Source organism: Protopterus annectens, chromosome 7.part0 (genome assembly GCF_019279795.1).
Source record: "Protopterus annectens isolate FY-2018-M chromosome 7.part0, PAN1.0, whole genome shotgun sequence".
In the NCBI taxonomy this organism is placed as follows: domain Eukaryota; kingdom Metazoa; phylum Chordata; order Ceratodontiformes; family Protopteridae; genus Protopterus; species Protopterus annectens.
The window spans coordinates 1,283,007,164-1,283,026,767 of record NC_056739.1 but is presented as its reverse complement, the minus strand read 5'-3'; the positions used below and the strand labels follow the sequence as shown (position 1 = coordinate 1,283,026,767).

General features: G+C 42.9%; 1 protein-coding gene across 2 annotated transcripts in view; it reads right to left on the bottom strand.

Annotated features, from left to right (window-relative positions):
* FRMD4B (FERM domain containing 4B) overlaps positions 1–19,604 on the bottom strand; it is a 2,055,076-nt gene that overhangs the window by 1,672,140 nt on the left and 363,332 nt on the right. For both annotated transcript variants that reach the window (XM_044077901.1, XM_044077900.1), the window contains exon 3: positions 9,310–9,404. In XM_044077901.1, the coding sequence (XP_043933836.1) occupies positions 9,310–9,404 (95 nt within the window). The remainder of the gene's footprint in view (positions 1–9,309; positions 9,405–19,604) is intronic.

The window sequence follows — 19,604 nt, the reverse complement described above, 5'->3', positions numbered from 1 at the left end:
ATATTAAAAGTTATTAAATTGAAAATTATTATTAAAGTTTGTAAAGATAATTTTTTTCTAGAAGAAAAAACTATACTGGCCCGAGCTGTGAGGAAACCTCCGATCTGTTGCAGCATCAAACTAAATCTGAGGTAACTCAAGGTGCATCATGGGCTAGGGACTTGGCCTCGAGCTGTCTGAAGACCTTGAGCTTTGTAGATGGCCTACTTGGAGCCGAGGATTGGCTCTGAACCCATCTGTAAGAATGAACGGCGAGATAGAACAACTTCACATTGACCTATTTCTTGACACTGTGAAATTGCAAAACTGAGAACACAATTACGGAATTCTGGAACTGCAGTATTAAGCAATATCCAGTAACTCAGGCTTAGGAATCTACACAAATAACCTGTGTTTGCCAGGTAAGCTACAGAAAAATGACCAGAGAAGAGAAATAGCACACAACAGGATTATCCTAAGAGAAGTCAACAAAGCAAACTGTTTTTTTGACCCAGGAGGTTAAACTGCCAGGAGACAAACGTGTACCTTAGCAGACAGGAAAACAGATCACACAACAACACTGAGAAGGACATCAGATCACGCAGCGGGACTGAGAATTTTTTTCTATATCTTTTTTACCCTAAGCCTGCTGACCATCAGGCATCCCCCAGTCAGATATGGCCCACCTGTTCCCCAACACAACCGTCATTTATTATTGGGGATAATAACTGCCTGTTTGGGGTCAGGATTCAGGTATCCATGAGGGTGCACTGTGTCCTCACAAGCTTCCAGGCAATGAGGATATCTGTAATGGGCCTAACCCTGCCTGAGTTGGGGTGGGTGAGCAATCAGCATAATTTCAAAGTCCCACAATTCTTCCTCCTTGTAGTGAAAACTTATTCATACCTGCACTGAAGGCTACCAGCAAGAACTGGCTTGGTAAGCCTAACATCTGCCCTACACCATGCATTTGAAACTACCCCCCCCCCAACTCCTCAGAGGGACTGTGGTTGTGCATGCCCAGCCCATTCCCATTCTTCATTGCCAGCTCTGTCAAGTGCCCAAGCCACTAATTGAAAAACAGGTCACCTGGGCCACAGTCAGGGCTTTATCACTGTACACCACCAGAGCTGGCTACAACAGGACCAAAGAATGGACAACAGATCACAAAAGGACTAAGGTTAAGAAAGTTGAGAGAAACAAGGAAATCTATGTTATCTACTCAGGGGTCTTGAAACAGGAAGACAATTGTGGACCCTGGGAGAAGGGACAACAGATCACACTACAAGATTAAAGCAGAGACAACAACACATAATAGTACCAGAGATAAGTGATAGAAAAGTAACAAACAACCTGTTTTCCTATCCAGACTTTCATGGAGTCAACAGACTTGTAGCAGTCCTGTAAGACACCCAATAAAAATAACTAATGACCAGATCTGTATTTTGTAAACCTTATCTTCCGTGCAGAAAATAGACTCCCACTCCATTCTGTAAAGCTTCCCTTAAATATTAATAGTCAGTGTCAAGCAGGTAAGGCAAAAACAGCTTGGTGAGCCCTAAAAAACTAACTTAAAACAATTTTGAAAACAAAAAGCACTTACTAGTAGATGACTAAGTTTCTGAACTATGACAGGGAGGCAGGAACTCGTATATCAGCCATATCCTCTACCTACTACCTTAATCGCTACCTGGTACCTTCCCCTAACTATATTATTTTTGTCCAATCAGTTTTCATGCTACCATACAATCCATTATAAAATAGTATATATACAAGAAGGGTGACTGAGGTCATAAATATGACGATAAGCCAGAATCTCAAAGTGTAAAAATTATACTAAGGATGTACTCAGTCCAGGTTGCTAAATTATAAAACAATTTGATAACAGACACTAGAAAGGCATGAAAACTGACTCAGTTCAAAAGTAACACTGTATACATTACTCATGATTCGTCATAATCAGGGGGAGGCTCATGCCACTGGACTTCAGGGCTGCAGCCCCCACCCAGCTGTGAAAATAAAGAAAAAGAAACAGAGCTGTACATACTATAGTCTGGCAGATCATATAATCACACCTGCCATACAGCAGGACGAGCCAAAACATGTTGGATAGATTAAATAGGAAAACAAGACGGACGCTTCATGGTCACCAAATCATTTATAAAAATCAGTGTATACCAAGATTATACACTCCCCCTTCCAAAGGACGGATGGGCCTCCTTGAAATTGATTACATGTATAGATCTGCAATCGTGGGACTCCACACATATTTGCTGACCTCACAAGACCCAAACGTAGTGAAAGTTTTGAAACATGAGGAAAATAAATCTAAGATGACTTCTCTGCTTAATGTAGCAGAAGCATATCGGCATCAAGCAGGAATGGAAATCAAACCATAAATAAATAAAAATCAGGCAGCAACTGAATGTGCCAAAAAACAAAAGAAAGAATATAAGGTGAAGGACCAGATGAGAAGGCAAGAAATGTGGAAAATGCATAAATGTAGTTGTGAGTATAGAAAACTTCTGGAACAACCTCATGTTGCTCAGGACTGAATGCAGAATGGTTAAGGAGAGATGAATTTAAAGCAAAAGATGAAAGGTTAATATTGGCGGCCCAAGATAGTGGGCAACGCACACATTGGTTTACAAAGTCCATTGAACATGTGGGCAAAACAGACAAATGTAGGTTTTGTAAAACAGAATTGGAAACAGTCGCACACCTTGTTGCTGGTTGTGACATACTAATGGCAGAAAAACTGTATACTGAAAGGCATAATAATGTGACAAGACTGTTGCACTAGAGATTGTGCAAACATTATGGTATTGAAGTGGCTTAAAAACACTAGAAACATAAGCCACAAAGCATCATAGAAAATTATGAAGTTTATATCACATGGGATCACCCATTACCATCATTTCAAAAGATAGATGCTAGAAAACTGGATATAGTGGTCCATGAAAAGAAGACAAAAGTAGCACTGATCATTGAAATCGCCACAGCCAGTGACTATAGTGTGATGCATACAGAGAGACACAAAGTCATAAAATATCAGGATCTGCAGGCAGAAACAAGAGCTATGTGGAAGAAAGATACCCAGACAATTCCAACAGTAGCAGGAGCAATGGGTCTTACAAAAAATAATCTACAGTCTTATTTAGATATGTTACCAATCCAGGTAACCCCGTATGAATTGCAGAAGGAATCATTACTGAGCCCATTGTGGGTGCTGTGAAGAGCACTTCTGGCTGACATCAAAGAGTGAAACAATACTAAATTCATGAACTTTAATCGTAATTTGACTGAAGAATGGGGTCCATTCCTGTCATGGTATTAGAAACCCAAAAGATTTGGAGAAATTCAAGAGGGGCCTATTTCCTGAGATCTATGTAGCACTTTTTCACAGTCCTTGAAATCTACCTGGGCATTGATCTAGTGAACTCTCTTTATGACACTCATATTTTTTTCAAGATTTTTTAAGAAAAGCATCAGTTCATGTTCTATGAAGGCTACTAAATTCACTCCATCTTTACCTTCACAAAGGCTAATAAGATATGTTGCTTCATACGGCCCTATTTTCCATGTCATCTATTTTTAACTGAAACCATTTGGTCCACAATTATAATTCTACTTGCAATATACAGTCTGTAGTGACTTTTCTTTAATTCAAGCAGTGCTGCTTGATGCTTTTCCGTACATTGACCAACACATGTATGCATTTCTGGTACATTTCAATGTATTCCTGTAATGATTTAGTATCCTGGTGCCCCTTCTTTTAACAGGACAGAAAGTTGTTTTATGCAAATGTGTAGGTCTGTACAGTTCCCAGTATTTGAAGTGGCAATTATTTTCATAAGACAGTCACTTAACAGGGTCATCTTAATACATTCAAACCATTACTGCTGCCCTATTTACTCTCCTATCTCCATTATAAGTTGCCATACATTACTTACTAATATTTATAAGTAAACAACTCTATGAAATCTCAGGTGGACACCAACAAAATAACAAATAACCCTCATTCCCAAACAGGCTTTACACTCTTTAATGTCTTTATAGAAAAGGGATATCATGATTACTAATACAGTTACCTTGTCCAATATGCACAAAATCAATACCATAATTGCAATCAAGTACAAAAAAAAAATAAAATAGAAGTACATAATAAGGTGATTTAAATATAAAGAAGTTTATAAAACCAACCCACTGAATGGAAAATTCTTTATGAAAGAAATCATCAGACCTGATGTTATTCTGACCTGGTATTTAGATCAGTGAAACAGATTCAGGGAAAAAGCCACCTTATTTCCATACGTTATTTACACTGTAGACTTTCATAACTAAGCACACAGAACTCTCTGTAAGTTACAGGGCACAAAATTGTGTGTCTGGAGACTGTGAAAAATCTCTGAAAAAAATGCACACTGCTTATACATTACATTAAACTACGCGTGCTTGAAAATAAGTATTCATGTAAATTATCTACATTCTTTTTATTTTGTACAACTGTTGTATTCAATCTGCTTCCTGGCTCAGGTCGTTGTTGAAAAGGATCTGACAACCAGTCCACTTACCCAGTACGCAAATAAATAAAATTACTGAGCACGGTTAACAGTGCTCTCACAAGATATTTGTTAACTTGATTTCAGATCTGTTTACAGTTTAATTCATTATGCAGGTTTCAGGTAACCAAAAAAAATGACTTAATGCTACAGATAATGCTTAAAGAATTGTGGAATTAAATTCAACATTCTGTCACATGATTCCATTCCAGCCTGCCCCCATTCCCATCCTGTTACTTTTATGTTGACTGCTAAGACAACATTAATTACAGACTAGCGTTAGCCAAGTAACAGTATATAAAAATACAAGAAAAACATAAAAATAAATAAATCAGATTTATTATCAGTTGAGGCAGGCTAAATAAATCAGATTTATATTAGCTGTGGCAAGTTATATTTACCGTACTTATGATTATAGCCAGTGCAAAGTGATGCCCAGGGAGTAAAAATAAAGGGAGCGACAAAGCTGATTCTTCCAGTCCTCAAGATTCTTGAAGGAAAGGCTGCTGAATATATCCACAACAGTGGCAGATTTTTTGTTAGAAATAGTATTACCACTCAACTTTTTCTTCTTGCATTCAGAACATCTCACACTGTGTACTGTGAAACAGTATGTTAATAAGCTATCTGCAAAATATGTCTAGGAAATGGGACTGCAAGTCATAATTTCTAAACTCTGCATTCTTTTCTGGATGCACAGTGAGGAAGGAGGGTTATTTCTAAAGAAAAGTGTTGCTTTACAAATTTCCTACAAAGGAATTTCTTGCATGCTGCGTGGAATCAGAGGCCTCACAGAGAAATGTAGTAAAAAATGACAAGTCAGATATGTATAGTATTTTCTGTGAAATAATGCTACATTAGGTGCTTGCCTACTATTCCCCTCATTAAAGTATATTAAAACAATTGTGCTTGAGAGGATTATAGATCCTAAGTACAGTCTAGACATTAAAACAGACATATTCCTAACATCCTAGCTATGAAACATGCATGCAACAGAAACATATTCCTCCATAAACAGCACTGTAAGAATCAAAGATTAGTTTGCATGAATTTGGGATATGAAAGAAGGTAGTTCCTCCTCACAGAAGAGCTACACAGTTAAGGCTCATATACATAGCACAAGCAGAAGACTACAAATCAAAGTGAAAATAAATTATGTTGAAAAGGGGGAGAGGGAGTTTACAAAATAAGCAGACAGTAGAATTTTTGATGCAGGCATTTAAGAAGAACAATAACAACTATACAGAATGCAATATTTACAAAGTAGCAGAAAATATTTTGAGAACTAATTCATTCATCCACAACCCTCATCCCACTTTTGCATATGGGGTTGGGATGACACTTCAACAGTGGCATTCATCTACAGCCAAAGTTTACAGCGGTGGGTGGCTAGCCCTGCCACGGCAGTTCTTCCACACCACACACTCACACCTATGGCTAATTTAGAGTGTTCAATCCACCTACTGTATGTCTTTGGAATGTGGGAGGAAACTGGAGCATCCAGAGGAAATCCATGCAACCGCAGGGAGGACATGCAGACTCCAAGCAAAAGGCACCCCAGCTGAGAATCGAGCCAGGGAAAAATATTTCTAATGGTTTGTTTTCTTTTTTATAACTGAATGTATACTCATGTCCCTATGCAATATGTGATGTTTACAAAGATGTTTAAAATAAGAATTGATGGTAAAAAGCCAATGATTGCCCCACCAGTTCAGCACTTTGGACCAATCTTCTGCGTTACTTAAATATTTAACTTATTCATTTTTTTTAATTCCCAGTTTGCTAAAGACATTTAATAATATTCTGGATTTCTAAAAAGAGACCAAATCATTAATTTCAGTTTATTGATTGTGACAGTGGCCCAATCAAAAATTTGACCCATTTCAGCCACAGCCTGGGTTAACAAAGCAGTACATACAGACACATAATGAAAAGTCATGTACATTATTTTAACTATATGAAATTGAGACAAGTAAGCTTAGGAAACAATTAGTGTAACACACACACACACACACACACACACACACACACACACACACACACACACACACACCTGTATATATATATATATATATATATATATATATATATATATATATATATATATATATATATGGGTCTACCTGACATAGTCGACAGTTTATATGGTCGACAGTTCATTTGGTCGACAGTTCATTTGATCGACAAGCATTTTAGGTGGGGGGCTTCACCCCCCACACCCCCAAATGTGGGGGGCTGTGCCCCCCACCCCCCCAACTATATATATATCAACTCTAGGGTCGCACAACATTGGGGAAGGGGGCAAATCTGCTTGTCGACCAAATGAACTGTCGACCAAATGAGTGACGATCATATGAACTGTCGACCATGTCAGGTAGACCCATATACATATATATATATATATATATATATATATATATATATATATATACATATATAAAACTGTTTTTTACAGGGCTCCTGTTGCATGTTCGAAGATGGCAACTATAATCCTTGGAAATGAGAAAACGTATGCAATAAGAGGGAAATACGCAGTAGTTCTAAATTTGCTGTATCTCAGAGAATTCCCTCTTTTATGAGGTACAGTGATCTTGGAGCAAAGTATGCATAAGTAGAAGAGGTATTGGGTGAATCCCCACATGGGGGTGCAGGAGGCTTGGCCTCCTGCAAATAACACTTTACATGTGCAACAACAAATTTCACACTTTGCTGTTACTTGCAGAAACTCACACTTAATTTTTCAGTGTTTTGGGACTAGCAGTATTAAGTTTCAACAAGCTACCTATTTTAGACACTGATCAGTACCACTGTTAAAGAATTCACAAAACACAAACCAGTAATCAACAAAAACGGCCAGGCAAACTGAAGCAATACACTCCCACTACCAAAAGACGAAAGATGCTGTTCATTCAATAAGTTTAAAACTTTAATGTTTGAGCGCTTTCATTCTATGCAAGATAGAATTTCCTCACCTACCTTTACCACATTTTCCTTTTTAAGTATTTATGTACAGAATCAGGCCAACAAAACCAAACGCAGGCTTAAAAAAAAAAAAAAAAAAAAAAAAGTAAAATGTCATGGACATTCAGAAGCCATGAAACACCTGATGTCCTTAAGGGTTCATTTGCATATATCCCATGGGCCTCCATTACAGGAGATTTAAGGTAACACAGTGAAAACTTTAGCTTAGCTAGGTTTTCCTTGTGCTTTTTACTAATTCGTTTGTCTATGTGACCATTTTACTTCTTGGTTTAGTTGTTAGTTGGGATATTCTGCAGACACTTTAATAATTATAAACATCATCTGGGTTTAAAGACCTATGTTTCTAGAGTATAATCAAACAGTCTATTTATGTTATGTTGACAAGGTTATTAGAAGGTTGAAATGTGCATGTCCACAAGTTCATAGGACGTTACTAGGTTAATGGCCCTAGGGCTTTTACAAGCGTAGACATGTAATATCTGTGTTCCTTAACTGACAGTTGTTAAATGATTTGATTGCTTGCAGAGCTAATCTGTTATCAGCACCACATGCCCCTCTTCATAAGAAACATAGGTACCACCACAGGGGTGAATTTAGGGTCTCCCATCCAGCTGTTCAGGTTGCACTTAAATAAGGTCACTGAGTAGCTCTGCTTAACATGAAAAAGGAGTTAATTCCAGAGTACTGGCAGTCTCTGGGAGAAAGATCTTTCTCTCCAGCATGAAATGCCTGAATGGGCGTGCCTTCGTTGAAGGTTGGGCATCGATCTGGCACCCTGGCACCGTACAAATCTACTGCCAATCATTAGCGGACCAGAGTTCCGCTGTGGTGACCCCTAACCAGGAAAAGCCGAAAGAAGAACAACAACTCCTTTCCTTAGTGTCCTGATCTTGTTCTTGTACTGCTACAGATGACATTTTCCACAACAGCAGGTTGATACAATAAATAACAGAGTGTTATGACTTAAACAAAAAAGAAGAATCACAGGTTCATAGATAAGTACTAGGCTAGCTGCCCTTGTGGACTATTTTAAGCCTAGCTTATTATCCAAAGGTAAGAATCAAACCCTGTACTTTGTGAGATAAGCACATTAACCAATATGCCAACTCTAACCACCCAGCCTCTTAAGGTGTTCGACTCTAACCAATTAATTAGACCGCTTCTACAAGGTCACTGCTAAAAAAGACATTTTTAGGATCTAGTAGGTATTATACAGTCAAAAAATTATAAACACAAACCCAAGAATGTAAATTAAATCAATGTATTACACTGTGCAGATGTGTTATCAGTATGGGGCACTGCAACATGAACCTCCAAGTTAAGCAGTATGGTTTAAAGTATTCTACCAGTTTTATTTATACAGGTTTACAATCAAAATCTCAAATCCCTTTATGCAAACTTTGATTATCCAAAGACAGTTTTCAAAGTTATCATAACGGCAATTCGAGATATGTCAAACCTGCAACAGCGAATGCTAGTGTGCATTTGCTGTTGTGAGATCGACATCTATATAACAAGCAGGGACTGTGCCCCCTGCAAAACGAGAGTAGACAGTCACCAGACGTCAAGGTACATTTCGATAATGTCGATAATGCCAACATCAAACAGTAGATGTTTTGAAGGTGTCATACTTATGACTGTTTGATGTTGTCATTTTTGGCATTTTCTAAGTCATCACTCATGAAATTGTTGTCGACATTTTGATAATAAACCATTTATATATTTGCCTCTACAACAGTCCATTTAATTTCTTACATAATACTATTCTTTAAAAAGGAGTACTCACGTGTCATCTGTAAAAGTTATACCAAAGTATTCCTTTTCTTTGAGGTTGAAATGAGAAGCAACTAGGTCCAATAGTTCCCGAGATAAAAGTTTTGGCTATCAAGCGAAAACAAAAATTATGGATTACTTTATAGTGAATATACATATCATTTTACTTACCTCCTACACAGGCAAATTTGCTTTTCATACCTACTTTCATATACTTTTCAATCAAATTAGAAACAGGCAATATACATCTGAATTTAAAGGCTGATTTTACCACAATGACTAACTACTCATGTTACTTTTCTACAAATTATTTCCTTGCTGGGCAAAATATTAACATATTTTGTGACAAATAACACCAGAATGTCTGAAAAATGGAAAAAGTTTCTTGTCATATAGGTTATAATTTCAAATAACAAAATGGGCTACTTCTTACTGCAGTGCTATAGATGTTAATAAACAGTCCATACATTTAGCTAATAATAATGACTATTTTACTCTGCTGTCAAAATTAAGCATCAGCACAGTAAAATGTCAGTTGTTTCCAAAGTATTTTCTTTGCAATATGTATGGAAAGAAAATATATTTCTCTACAAAAATGTAAAATTAGTTGCCATTTTTTACAGAAGAGTTGTGTAAATCAGGACCATTCTTTGAAAAACGGGGATAGGTAGTAATTCTACCAAGAAATGGGGAAAATGCATGCCTTAGCTAGAACAATGTCACTGGCTTAATACCTAAAGTTACTAAATCATAGTAACATGATGCAGTGCTTGTAAATGCAAGAGAATTACTTACAGATAAACAAGCTGAAGAAAGGTAGAGATATCTCATATTTGACTGATACAATGCACGTAACATATAATCCATAACTATAGGCAAAACACTAACTAAATTAACTTTGACTTATTTAGGGTCTCAACAGCTGATCCCAGAATAATACAGCTGGAAAAAAGTGGTAGTAGCATCTTCTCAATATTACTAACAATACTATGCAGAAGTAGAAGTATTATCAGTTAAATTAATGTCACCTTAACAAACAATAAAACTGCTTGTATTAAATACTCAGTTACACAGTATTTTACTTTTCTTTCCATTTCTGTGTATATCCACACACACGCGCGCACACACACACACACACACACACACACACACACACACACACACACCTATACCATTCAAAACAGCTACAGCACTGAGATGTACATAATTTTTTCTAACCATAACAAATGGTTCATTCTAATAGCCAGCTTTCATTAGTGTAGAAGTCAAACAAATCTGTTAGTTCTGGGGAAGAGATGAATAAATATCTGCCCATAACCAAGACAACCCACTGTCAACCTCTAAACACAATGTCTCCTTTGATCTGGCCAAGCCTGCACAGTGCTTTGTTCTGAGGTTGCTTTTACTTGGTATCTACTTCTCAAAAGACAAAGCAAACATCAAGTGTCTATCGCTGATCAAGCCTGCAGAGAATGGCAAGCTGGGAGTAGTCAATGAATCCCACAGAAACACAGCTATTCTTCTGGTGGGCTTCTCCCAAAAAAAATAACTGGTGCCAGAGTCATGGACAAAAATTAAATGTCAAAAATAAGAAGTTATGTACTCACCATAACGTTCCATCTGAGTAGATAAACTTCATTTGTCAGCAACCTATGGGTATCGGATCCGACTTCGGATCTGAGCCGGCAGTTTTCAACAGCTTAGATCTGAGCTCCTAGCTCCTCCCCCCACCCATAAACCCCTGCCATCCCTGACTGACCTCAGATCAAGTTTGCCCCCAAAACAGCAACTGCTAAAGATAGATCAATTTCAAAGACCATCTCTGAAGACAACAAATGTGAACAATCAAAGGTCAGGGGGAAGGAGTGGGGGATGGTTGCTGACAAATGAAGTTTATCTACTCAGGTGGAACGTTATGGTGAGTACATAACTTCTTAATCTGAAGTAGCTAACTTCATTTGTGTAGCAACCTATGGGACAGAGTCCCCAGCTACCTGAACCTTGGGCGGCCATCATGGAAGGATGTTCCGGAGCACTGCAGAGCCAAAGGATGCTCTCCCTCTGGAGATAATATCCATATTATAATGGCTGATAAAGGTATGAGATGAGGCCCAAGTGGCAGCCGAACAAATATCATCTAAGGATACCCTTGATCTAAAGGCAGCAGAGGTGGACATAGATCGGGTATAGTGGGCACGGACTCCCTGAGGTGCGGGCCTACCAGAACTTTCATAAGCCAAAAGAATACATTGCGAGATCCATCGAGACAATGTGACTTTAGATACGGATTTACCCAAATTCATTTTGGCAAAGGAGACGAACAACTGGTCGGATTGCCTATGACCAGATGTCCTGTGAATATAAAATCGAAGTTGTCAATGCACATCCAAAAGGTGTAGTTTGTATTCCCCTTTGTTCTGATAATTGGGAAAGAAAACTGGCAGGTTAATGGACTGATTGATATTTGACTCGAAAGCAACCTTAGGGAGAAAAGAGGGATTGGTCCTGAGGTAAACTCTATGCTTGTGGAAGGTTAGATACGGGGGTTTCACACAAGGGGCTTGAATTTCAGAAACTCTTCTAGCCGAAGTGATGGCGACGAGAAAGGCCGTCTTCCAAGACAAATACTTGAGATCCACTGAAGCTGCAGGCTCAAAGGGGGAAGATGTCAAGGCCTGAAGCACTGATGTCAAATCCCACGGAGGTACCACTTCCTTCACCGGAAGTCTGAGCAGGAAGGTGCCCTTCAGAAAGGTCTTGCACAGCTTTGAAGTGATCAAGGGATGCAGATCATGTCCGACACGGTAGTGAGAGATAGCTGCTAGTTGAACCTTGACGGTGGAACAGCTAGCTCCCTGGTGAAACAGTCCTGATAAGAAGTCTAACACAGCAGGTAAGGGAGCTGTGAAGGGATCCAAGTTTTGACATTCTGCCCAAATCGAGAAACGTTTCCATTTGCTACTGTAAATCTTCCTAGTAGAAGGCTTGTGGGCTGCTACTAGAATGGCTTTGACTGGGGAAGAGATGCCGGGAGTCCTAGCAACAAGTGGAACTGGAGCAGCCAAGCTGTGAGCTTGAGACTGACCAGGTTCGGGGTTGGGAGACCCAGAGGGTGGGAAATCAGATCCGGGAGGGGATCTAGAATCCAAGGAGGATTCACCAGATGAGACCAAAGGTAAAGAAACCAGGTTTGACGAGGCCAGAATGGGGCAATGAGGATAATCCTGCTCCCCAACCGACTGGCTTTCTGTAGAAACTTTAGCATCAGGGGAAGAGGTGGATAAGCATAAAGCAGACCGGGAGGCCAAGCATGCACCAGAGCGTCTCTCGGGGATTCCCCGACTTGGGGAATTAAAGCGAAATAGCTGTTGCATTTGGTGTTTGAAGGAGAGGCGAAAAGATCGCAGCAGGGCTGCCCCCACTTGGCAAAAATCTGATTCACTACCTGCGGATTGAGAGACCACTCGTAAGGGGAAAGGATGGTGCGACTGAGTCTGTCCACCAGGATGTTGGACCTTCCCGGAATATGCGTTGCAATGAGAAAACGGTTGGTGGAGATCGCCCATTCCCACACTCTCATGGCCTCTCGACAGAGTGGGTAAGACCTGGTTCCCCCGTTTGTTGATGTACCAGACAACCGACATGTTGTCCGTCTAGATCGCAATCTTCCCTACAGGAAGAAGGTCCTGAAGTGCTTGCAACGCTAACAGCACTGCCCTCATCTCTAGAACATTGATATGCAAAGAGGTCTCCGTGTTGTTCCATGTGCCTTGGACAGTCCTGCCCGAAGAGTGCCCCCCCCCCCACCCGAGGTGAGAGGCATCCGTGGTCACTGTGGCAAGGGGACGGGCCATAGAGAAGGGGCGTCCCGTGTGGAGGTCCGGGGATTGCAGCCACCATACGAGAGCCCTCTTGCAAGCCCTGCTGAGGGGAATGGGATGACTCAGAGGGTAGTGACGAAAAGACCACTGGAATTGGAGGGTCCATTGTAAGACCCTCATGTTCAGACGTGCCATTGGCAATAAGTTGATTGTCGCTGCCATTGAGCTTAGAGCCCTCAGGACCAATTCCCCAGGAGGAGCTGAAGATAGAAGGATGGCCCGCACATGAAGCCTCAGGGTTCAAAGTCGTTCTGGGGTTAAGAAGGCTACAAGATTGATTGTGTTTAACCTGGCCCCAATAAAATCTATGACCCGAGTCGGGGTGAGAGAAGATTTGTCCATATTTATTGTGATCCCTAGCCAGGGAGCAATGCAAAGAAAATAGTTCCTGGCTGTGCAGAGTAGATACCTTGTCGGAGCGGTCAGGAGCCAGTCGTCCAGGTACGGAAAAACCTGAATTCCCTGGAGTCTCAGGTGGGCCGCTATCACTGCTAACACTTTGGTGAACACCCTGGGGGCTGAGTTGAGACCAAAGGGGAGAGCCCTGAATTGGTAATGACTGGCTCCTAGCCGGAAGCGGAGAAACCTCCTGGATCGTCTGTCCATGAGAATGTGGTAGTACGCATCCTTGAGGTCTATAGAGCACATCCAATTGTTCTCCCGTAAAAGGGGGAGAATGGATTGAAGAGTGACCATCCGGAACTTCTCTTTGGTTACTGACAGGTTCAAGAGGGAGAGATCGAGGATTGGCCTCAAGTCCCCCGTCTTTTTTGGCACCAAAAAGAACCTGGAGTAATAACCCGATCCGAGCTGATCTGGGGGGACGTGTTGGATGGCTCTTTTTTCTAGGAGCTGCTGAATTTCCGCAGCTGCGGCCTCCCTCTGATCGGGTGGACATCGGGAAGGTGCTTGGGGAAGAGAGGGGGGTAAGAGAAGGGAATCTGGTAACCTCTGGATATGATGCAAAGCACCCAGCGGTCTGCTGTGATGGACTCCCAAGCTGCCAGGTGCCTCGAGAAACGTCCCCCGACTGCCTCCAGAGTGGAGCAGTCGGGCAACCCTTCAGGGCTGCTGCGTGGGCCGATCAGAGAAGGGTTCTCTGGACCCAAAGTTCTTCGGGCCCCCTCTGCCTCTAGGGCGGCGTCCTCCTGTCCTCCTCTGCCGCGGAAGGACTGGAGATCCGGAGCAGACTGGGACTGTTGCGACTTCCGGAACCACATCTTCTTCTGTCCCTTTTGGTTCCTGGAGAAGGACCTCTGGGGAGCAGAGAAGTGGACTCCGACAGCAGACAACATCTTCCCATCCTTTTCGCTCTGGACCAAGGTGTCGCGAACGGTCTTCCCAAATAGGGTAGGACCATCAAAAGGGGCATTTGCGAACGACGCCTTAAAGGGTTCCGCGAAATCACAATGCCGGAGCCAGGCCTGACGCCTCATAACGAGGCCTGCTCCGCTGGGTCTAGCGGCTCTCTCCATGGCATGGGATAGTAGCCGCATAGAGGTATTGGAAATGGACCTAAGAGTGGCCATACAGGTAGAGTACAGCTGTTTGTCCTCCGCCGACATGGACTCCGGGGGCGATGCAGCGTATTCCTTAATGAGATCCCCCTGCAGTCGAATAACGTGTGCCATATAGTTCAGAGACCTAACCGAGAAGGACGCTGAATTAAACACCCGCTTCCCTAAGCGGTCCAGCGATCGGGACTCCTTGCCCGGGGGGTGGACCGAGGGGCTCTCTTGAGCTAGTTCCATCTTAGTGACCGCCGCCACCAACATGGCATCTACCGGGGGACCCTTGCTCCAATGGGGCCTATCCACAGGGGGACTGAGGATCCTGTCAGGGCACTTCGGGACTGGCTCCACAGTGTCCGGCTCCTTCCACGCCCTGGTGGTAATCAGGTCCACCAGGGGGTCGGCCGGAGGGGACACCCAAGAGATAGAAGGGCCTGCTTCAAATGCTTCCAGGAACACGGACTCGTCCGAGGTCGGCTTTGGGGCAGACCACCCGCCTCTGATCCTGAGCATTTCCATGATGTCTCCAAAGGAGACATCCTCGGGGGGTGACCTTGGGGAGCCTTCCCCTTCCTCCAAATCTGTGTCTTCAGTCAAGGACTCAGGGGAGTCCACGTGCCTCCTCTTGCACTTCCGCTTGTGGGGGATCTCCTCGGGGGGGGGGGCTGTCCGAGGAGGCCTCACCAGCAACATCCTGTTCCAAGGGAATGACCTGGGACATTGAAGCAGGCTGTCCCTGGGGCCGGGTGATGGAAGTTGGACCAAACAGAGAAGGAGTGCGGGGTGGAGCCATGGCAGGGACCGGGGGCCTGGAAGCAGTCGACAGAGCCCTCTCCACCACGTCGAACGCCGAGGGAGAGCCGCTCTCTCTGGGATCCGAGAGCAGACCCTCACTCGGATCCGACAGGCGGACCAGGGCCGGCACCGAAGCGATCGGATCCGACTGACCAGTATGCTCTGACATGGATGGCGCCGAAGGTATACTGAAACCCTCGGATCCAAAGCTCAGCCCTCGGCTCCGAGAGCTTGGATCCCACAAAAACGGACCCGAAAGGCTCGAGGGAAGCATCGGCGCCGAAGTACCCGAGACTGTCGGCGCCGACCCACCCCCGGTTCCAAGGCTGCCCAGCTTTGAAGGCTCCGAACCCGGGAAGCGGGACAGAGAAGGAGCTATCGGGGCAAAGAAAGGGGTCGAGCTCCCCCCCGGAGGGGGGGGAGGCAGGAGCACTCCCATCTGCATTTGGGCCTGGAGGAACGTTCGCATCATCCTGTCCAAATCCGCATCGGAAAGGCTGCGAGTGGATCTCGACAAGGCCACCGAGGCGGGATGGGAGTGCCACCTCGATGACCTCGAAGGAGATCGGGTCTCCTCCTCCTCAGGACCCGGTGAAAAACAGGGAGACCGGATCCGAGAGGGAGGAGACCGGGAAGCCCTGGAGGGAGAAGACCGCTTAGCGGGGGGGGGGGGCGCGCAACGTGGAGGCCTCGGCCCTCCGCTTGTGGTGCTTCTCCCTCCTTTTGTCTTTCCTAGCCTCCCTCTCCTCCGGGCCTACAGCGGGAGGTTGAGTCCCGGCCGGGGGGAGAGACGCAGGAGTGGCCGCCGCCGAAGCCGCGGTGGAAGCCACGGTAGGACCGGAAGCCAAATCCGGGGGCAAGAGACCCGCCAGGATCAGCTTGGATCTCTGGTCCTTACGTGCCCTGGGGCTGAACACCGCACAGATGGAACACCCAGAGGAAAAGTGTCCAACCCCAAGGCACAGAACACACCGAGTGTGGCCATCAGCCGGTGAAAGCTTATTGCCACACTCGGTGCATTTGGAGAAGATTGGTTTTGGGGCCTCAGACATTTTAAGCTAAGGAGGACACACTCATTAGGCCCCAACACATGCACACAGACCCTGACGAACCAGCGAGGGAGAGGGAGGGAAAATTATAACTAAAGTTAGAGTTAACACTAGGGTTTACAGACCAAAGGGATCTAAATACACCACACTCACACTAAAGGGATAGAAAAGAATTACATTTTTTTGTTTTTCTCACAACTAAACGACCAAGCCTGGAGCTCGAAAACCCAGCTGCTGACGACAAGCGCAGCAAACTAGATCTGAGGTCAGTCAGGGTTGGCAGGAGTTTATGGGTAGGGGGAGGAGCTAGGAGCTCGGATCTAAGCTGTTGAAAACTGCCAGCTCGGATCCGAAGTCGGATCCGATACCCATAGGTTGCTACACAAATGAAGTTAGCTACTTCAGATCTGCATTTCTGTGTCCTTTGGAAAATCAACTATCCCTGGGAATTATCACATACATCCCTAAGAGTTGACACAGTAGCTAGGGATGTCGGCACTTACATTGAGAGTGACCTCGCTTTCAACCAACACTTGCCTGCTGTTGCAATGAAATTCTTCTATATTGTGCAGTTTATAAATAAAGGAATAGCATCTATTGGCTCTAGACGATTTTCAATGTTGAAATGACACTCCAACCCCATGTGCACAAATGGGAAAAAGGGGTTGTGGATGGATGGGCAGATCTAGGTATAGAGACGTCGTTGTCTCACTTTACTCAGCTTTTATTAGGCCCATCATATAGTACAATGATTCCTTTGTCATGTACCTGTCCAGGCACTTGCAATAACTGAAGCATATACACAATTTCCTTACAAAAAGAATAGTGGGTCTGAAACACATGACCTGTAGGGATCACCTCAAAGCCCTGTTGCTATACTTGGTCTTGTACAAACTACTAAGAGGAGACCTATGCCAGGCTTACAAGATATCCACAGACCCAGCACTAATGGACCTACTGCACATCCACAAGTCATACGGTATTAGAAATACCTGCTCCAGAGGCCTCCACCTCTTCTGTAACATAAACTGAATGGTCTGGAGGGACAGCTATATATCCTAAAGAATACCAATACTGTGGAACACACTCCCTAAATAAAACAAAGCCCTTCTATGACCCTACTTAAGCATAATTAGGACCAGTGGATGGGAAACAGGAAATACACCCCAGACTGACCCCTTTCCTCCTAATGGATAGAGACAGTGCTTAAACATGTTGCCTTATAGTAGGGACCCCTAATACATTGACAGTGAGACCCAAACAAAACAATCCTCTACAAATGAGAAGAATTTAGTTAGCTATGGCAAGGATAGCTAAACTCCTATGGAATAACACAACTGGGAAGCACAGCTAACTTTAAAATAGTCAACCATAGCCTAGTACTCACCTATGAACCTATAAATGCGCTAAAAGAACAGTCCAAAGATGGAAGTAAATAACTGGCAAGGGCTCGACTATTTTGAGAAGATGGAGATGGTCAGTTGCCAGATTTGCAGACAATGATGGAGACCAGGCATAAATGCAGATACACAAACACAGATCTGAATTGAGGCCATAGCATTTTAACCAGACTTATGTGTAACACAGATATGAACTGAGGGCAGAGCATTTTAGACAGACTTGTATGTGACACACATCTAAACTGAGGGCATAGCATTTTAACCAGACTTAAGTGTGACACAGATCTGAATTGAGGGCACAGCATTTTAGCCAGACTTGTGTCTGTCTGAAAGAAAACATGTGTATCTGGACTGGTACTACATGTGCTGCATCAGTATTAAGCAAATCAGGCCACCTTGGGGGCACTGCCTCAAGGCAGCCCTGGCTCCCTGCCTGACCAGGTTAGGTTAGGAAAAAGTCTTTTCCTGGCAGCACCCCTCCCAACAGACAGCCCCAGTCTGGAAGAAAATGAGAGTCATTCTGGCCTGGCAGGGGGATGCAGACTGATGGCCCAGTACAGGAGCCAAATACATTTTTATTTATTTATTTAACATTTGTTGACTGGGAAAGTCTGACTAGGACACAGCCTATTTTCAGCACAGGCTCGGGGAGAAATGCTCTAGATGCATGTCTTTGGAATGTGGGAGGAAACCAGAGTACCCGGAGGAAACCCACGGGAACACAGGTAGGGCATGCAGACTCCACACAGAAGGCACCCCAGCTGAGAATCGAACCAGAGAACCTCTTGCTGTGAGGTAACAACGTTAACTGCTACACCAATTTTATAAGAAAAATACAAGTCTGTTTCTAAATGAGGCAATCTACTATATGACAGACAACATATAAAAATGGGCATTCTTTCGATAAAACCGAGGAGAAACTGGAATGCTCATAAACAATGGTATTTGTTTGTTCCGTCAAGGACCTCACCAAAAGCCAATTTTCGTGATTAATTGTCCAAACAGAACTTTCAGAAATTTTGCAATCTGTCTTCAGTGGCTGATAATCTCTGAATTAGTTATAATATGAGAGTGCATGATTCTTCAGCCTGTATAGGAGTGTGGGAAGTAAAGCCTCCCCACAAATTAAACCTTCTGAATCCTACTTAGTGGACGGACCTGACTAAATGGTCATCAACATATTGGTTATTGACAAAAGGACCTATATTCACATTTCACACAGGGTAATCATTCTACCTCTTGAATGTTATTAGAACTTACAAAAGGGACTGGATAATATACAATTGATAATGATAAGGAAAGCAAGGTTAAACTGTATGTATTAGGACTACTTTGGTATGGAATAGGCTGGGAAAGTTAAAAGGTTAAAGATTAAAAGAAATGTGTGCTGTTAGTTCTGGTTGAATCTAGTATATGAAAGTATGCGCTGTTAGTAATGGCTGAATCTACTATATAAAAGTATACCAATGCAAACTAATGAGCACCAACAGCTTTTTTTTTTAAGGTGGAAAAAGTGTTTTTATCAAAATAAATCCTAAAATGTTTTATTTTTACATTTCTGCTTTTAATACTAAACCATTTTAAAAACACAATAAGACACAAAGTGAGAAGCATTTCCGGGTGACAGCACCATGTCACAAAATTATAGTAATTAGTTTTGTCTCAGACTTCT